The 6,000-nt window shown below is 35.2% G+C and overlaps 1 protein-coding gene across 2 annotated transcripts in view; it reads left to right on the top strand.

Annotated features, from left to right (window-relative positions):
* The window catches only part of LOC106867589 (periostin), a 1,103,508-nt gene that overhangs the window by 803,035 nt on the left and 294,473 nt on the right, over positions 1 to 6,000 (top strand). For both annotated transcript variants that reach the window (XM_089342140.1, XM_089342139.1), the window contains 2 exons: positions 1 to 77; positions 5,600 to 5,744. The exon at positions 1 to 77 is cut by the window's left edge and continues 38 nt beyond it. In XM_089342140.1, coding sequence (XP_089198266.1) covers positions 1 to 77; positions 5,600 to 5,744 — 222 coding nt within the window. The remainder of the gene's footprint in view (positions 78 to 5,599; positions 5,745 to 6,000) is intronic.

Here is a 6,000-nt window from a genome sequence, read left to right as displayed (position 1 = left end):
TTTGCCCACCTACGGAAAAATGCATTCTTTGTTACCCATGGAAGGAAAATTAAAATTTACAAGAGCATCAGAAAAGAGTAAGTATTCACTTCGCATTAATAATCAACATTAACAGTATTTAAGATTTCGTTGAACTATCCATAGTAAATTTAACCGAATTTAAAGATAATTAAAGGCAACTTGAATGTCACTTAAAGGTGGAACCATGTATTTTCTTCCTCTTCTTTTCTGTCCTCTCTCCTACACAACCATTTCCCATGCCTACATACATCGCACCCAATTCTCATTCACATTCCAGCACACTTAGAAGTGATGCCCAGCCAAAAAGTTTATAAAGATAGAAAGTAAACTACTGCCTAATGATGCCTGGTAAACCAAAACTCGTCAAAGTTCATATGTACTCTAATAAAGTGTATTGAGTATCCATTTCTGAAGCTTTGTTTCTACCAGCGAGATGCGTATACTCTTTATGTCATATGAATTTAGAAACTTTGAGAAAACCTCAAATGATTCGTCTGCTTTGGTCCAGAGGTAGAACGTTTTGTCATGTTTAGAGTAGATATGGGTTCGATTCCTCCCCGCAGCCTTTGGCTCTTCTTCTCTTCCAAAAGGTTTTAACGCAGTATTTGCATGCCACAATCAATGTTTATACACACACACACACGCGCACACACACACACACACACACACACACACACATACATATGCTCTTTTACTCTTTTACTTGTTTCAGTCATTTGACTGCGGCCATGCTGCAGCACCGTCTTTAGTCGAGCAAATTGACCCCAGGACCTATTTTTTGAACGCCTAGTACTTATTCTATCGGTCTATTTTGCCGAACTGCTAAGTTACGGGGACGTAAACACACCACCATCGGTTGTCAAGCGATGTTGGGGGGGGGGGGGGGGGAACACAGACACACGAACATATACACACATATATATATATATATATATATATATATATATATATACGACGGGCTTCTTTCAGTTTCCGTCTACCAAATCCACTCACAAGGCTTTGGTACACCCGAGTCTACAGTAGAAGACACTTGGCCAAGATGTCACGCAGTGGGCCTGAACCCGGAACCATGTGGTTGGTAGACAAGCTACTTACCACACAGCCACTCCTGGGCGGCACACACACACACGCAACGCCACATCCATATGTGAAAGTTTAAGTAAAAACAGAAAAGATAGGAAGACAACAAGTAACTATATGTCATACTAATTTCATAAGAATACTATTTATTATTCCGATAATTCAGTCAGCATAAAATATAGTTGTATAATCAATAACAGGGCAAGGATAATGTAAAAGCGTCGAGGATCATATGAGACAAAGAATCTCTATTGGTTGGATTATGACAAGCAGCATATTAAGTCAGATTAGTTATTCAAAGTCACTCGCCCCGTGTCATTATGGCAAAACAACAGAGGCTATTATGAATCATCGTTTCCTAAAGCGACATTTATTATTATCGTTATTATTGTTGTTGTTGTTGTTGTTGTTGTTGTTTGGTATGTTTATTTACACCATGCAAAACTTCGGTGGTGTGGGTTTGTAAGTATTCAACGTATAAATGAATTAATGCAAAAAGAAATCAGCAACGACAACAACAAAAAAATCAAAATGGCGTACGTCTCTATTTATCGACAAGTACAAAATAAGCACGTACATGAAAAAAAGCTACACATACACAGACCTACGTAGACACACAGTCATAGCTACACACACACACACATGTTGGTATGCATATATGTTACTGTATACGTGCATCGTCAGTGTGTGTAGAGAGAGACATGTTGTACAGAGATATGCGAACACTTTTATTCATAGTTGCATGTCTCCATGAGAAAAATGGTTACATAAGCCAACATGCCAACACATTACGGAGAAAGCGATTGGAAAGAGCGATCGTAGTTGTTTATTGGAGCAGGAGTGGCTGTGTTGTAAGTAGCTTGCTTACCAACCACATGGTTCCGGGTTCAGTCCCACTGCGTGGCACCTTGGGCAAGTGTCTTCTACTATAGTCTCTGACCGACCAAAGCCTTGTGAGTGGATTTGGTAGAAGAAAACTGAAAGAAGCCTGTCGTATATATATGTATATATATATATATATATATATATGTATGTGTGTTTGTGTTTGTCCCCCCACCACCACAGTGTGCTGGGAATCGAACCCACTAAGCTACGCTTCACATAATAGATGTATAAGGAATATATTTTGTAATGGAGGAATGATAGCCTTCTATTTCCGCCATTATAGCTTTAGTCCCATGTGGAAGGAATTTATTGGCGGATTTATTTCATGAAATGCAATAATCGAATAACCTGGGCCTCTTCATCATGACTGGAGGTGATCAAGATCCATGGTGTTTCTTTTTTATTTCGGAATGGCATCGTTTGTGGTTTCAAAGATCAATTCTAGAGTGACATTCTCTGTTTCTGAGGTCACATCTGGATTTTTTGGTAGAAATGAGTGTTTCTGTGCCTGAATACGATCACACAGGCAAAAACATCAGGCAACTAGCAAAAACATGGTGTATCCTTCTAACTCATACTCGTTTGCATGTGACGGTTGGCTTTTAACAATTTTTAGCAAATATATAGTTAAATCTACTTTATAAAAATAGTTGTCTGAGATAATGGGACAGAGAGTCGAGTCTACATTATAGTAATTTATAGTCGCGTATAGATGAAACAATTTAATTAAATTGTGCATAGATTATTTTGACAAACAATTGCTTCTCGTACATACACTAACGGTATCTGTAATGATAACACAGTAATTGGCTGGGGTATAAATACAAAAAGAAACAATAAGCTAAAACTTGATATTTAAATTTAAAAATCACGGAAGATTTTTAGACTTGGTTGGATTAGAGTCGCCCACGAACCAATTCACGACTATTTCACTGGTCGTGTTCCATTGCAAGTGAAAATGCTCCACTAAACACTTTTTTTAAACGTATGGTATTGAAAAATACCGAAATCGCGAAGGTATTATTTTCTTTGAAGTTCGGTATAATGTCATTTCAATTTTTTTTTTTTTTTTTTTGTAATCTATTTTTTGGAACGTAATTATATTCTGACGATTTTTTGTACGATTCTAACTTCTTGAGAGAGTCCGTTCCGCCAGAGATGGGAAATTTAACCAAGGAACTCTTTGTGTGATTTTCTTAGTTCATCTCCGTTCTTTTCATTTAATTTGTAAGAAGGATTTCGTTGCCGACGGAGCGAACTGGTTTTCTTCGCTTATTTTCATTCTTATTTACTTTCTTGCGATTTTCCCTATTTTTCCCTTCAGATTTTCATCGAATATTTGGGGGTTTTGTTCCGTACTTATTATTTCTTCCTCCTCAGAAGATGAAGGTGTGGGACTATATGTGTGTACAATTAGGAAACGAAATCTTCATTTATTTATGATGCTCGACCTAAAGCTATTTCTTTAGAGATCCCCAAACGGATGCTACTTTGTTGTTGATTATCCCTTATATAATCCTCTTCATGATTAGGTCTACCTTATTTTATTTATTCCTTCCCGATTCTTCAGGGGATTCAGCTCTCAAGTACGTTTTACTCCGACAAATGTAAGAATTAGCCTCTCTGCCCTTACCGTTCATGTCATACTCTTTGTCTCGTTAAATCTGACTAGATCTAGCCTCTCACACTTACCCTGCTATGCCTTTCTAAAATTACACAAACGCATCATTGAAGTTTTGAAGCAGGGTTACTTCAAAACAACGTAAATAAATGAGCATCACATTTGAGAAGGAAATCTGAATGCTAAAGTTTTAAACCTGCTTTGGCCACTTTCATGTCGCAACACAAACATCATTTCAAGCCATCCGTCCACATCGTGTCCAATATCTCTCACTGTGACACTTGTATTACCTTGCCTCGCATACTGGAGTACAAATGTAGAGTCAGAATTATTTCTGAGAATTTCAACCTGTGTTTAGACTGAGTTTTCTATTTTCAACATACAGTATATAGTGACAGATTTTTACCTTTTCTCACTTACGATAACCTCTTGATTGGATTTGGAGATCCTGTTATACTTCTTCACGTGAGATGAAATTTAATCCGATTCCAAATTTTCATAAGCAGTGGTATGAACCTCTCCTTTCCACTTCCTCCCGGATTATCTTCTCAGTCAAAGAAATGCTGTTCGGTTTTTACCAAATTCTGCCATCTACATGTGTTTGCTTGTAACTGTGATATTCATCTTGTATTGAGGAAGAAGATTAACTTTCACACCACTGCTATATGAACCGACCACAGCACTTGAGATCGTGTGAAAGTCATTAGGGTTAATGCTGATGTTATAATTGTCACTAACTTTAAACCTAATCTCTCTCTGTCCAAAGACTCATGATGCTTAATTCGCCACTCGTCGAGCTCGAATACCGAGCAATTTTACACGCAAAGTTTCGTCCCTCTCCCCATAACAACTTACAGAAAATATCACCATAAGTCATTACACAAGCACACCACACCGCATAGTATAGGCCCCATGCACTAGAACACACAAAACCAGAACAAAACTGTATGCTTACCCAAGGCGTAGAGAGATCTGCTCGATTATTCACTGAAAGTATACAACAACAACAACAACAACAACAATAATGATAATAATAATAACAATTTTATTGGTAAAAGAGTGTTGAATTGGAAATATTACAAAGAAAATTCGAAACTGCTGCGAGTGTTGCATTGATTAACGAAAACAGAAATGAAGAATATAATAAAGATGGAACGAAAAGAAACACTTGCAATGAAACGGTTTCAATGGCGAGGACAGACACCCCAGGACAACCAAAGAACCCCATAGATCTTGGATTACTGTGATTTACCAAAACACAAGTGTGCTTTCTCAGTTTGAAGTGATCGTTCCCTACAGTTGTGTGTTCGAAGAAGACCCACTACCCACTCAGAAAAGATGTGATCGCCACTCTCATTATGAATAACTTCAACAATGACAATAATAACAATAGCCATACAAACAACAACAAACAGAAATAATATTCTAAGAGGAAAAAAATGATAAACAAAACGAAATAAAATTAATAAAATACTATAGAATGCATGAATGCTGACATATTCAATTTCAAAAAAAATATCGCAATTTATAGAAACATGTTCAACACAATAACAAAAACAAACACATACACAAAAACCCATAAACTCACACAGGCATATATTTATATATTTATTTATCTATCATTTCTTTCACACAATCATAGATTTATATACTTATTCAATTTATCTACATAGTCAGAGCGCTAAAACATGTTTGCGGCAGCCATTTTGTTTTTAATAATTTCGTTTTCTTTCTTCCGTTGCATTGTTTGATATTTTTTCTCTCAAACAATTTACTTCTTTATTGTTTTTTTTGCACCTTTTAAAATTTTTTTGTTATATATATATATAATATATATATATATATATATATATATATACACACACACACATCATTGTCTCTTATTATGCATTATTAATATTATTATTATTATTATTATTATCATTGTTGTTAACATTATATATATATTTATTTCTGTTCATCATTCGTTCTTTATTTCTTTTCACTTTCTAGTTTATGTGTCGAATAATAAAGTAAGAGCGGAAATCATCCTGGCCAATATTCCAATTGCTAATGGGGTAATACATATTATTGACAATCTGCTCTATTATACTTATCAAAATATCATGCAGAAAATCCAGTCAATGCCAGAAACAAGGTAGGTGCATTATATTTCATAGATACAGTTACTAGTGATGTTTTTTTTTTTTTTGTAAATGGCTTTTTCGTGTTCATTTTCTTTCTCTGCACATATATATATATATATATATATATATATATATATATATATATATATATATATATATATATATATATATATATATATATATATATATGTGTGTGTGTGTGTGTGTGTGTGCGTGTGTACGAATACTCGCATATATATATATATATATTTATGTCCATATCTTTAA

The sequence above is a fragment of the Octopus bimaculoides genome, chromosome 25 (genome assembly GCF_046866305.1).
Source record: "Octopus bimaculoides isolate indiv1 chromosome 25, ASM4686630v1, whole genome shotgun sequence".
Classification (NCBI taxonomy): domain Eukaryota; kingdom Metazoa; phylum Mollusca; class Cephalopoda; order Octopoda; family Octopodidae; genus Octopus; species Octopus bimaculoides.
This window is presented reverse-complemented; position numbering and strand designations above follow the sequence as displayed.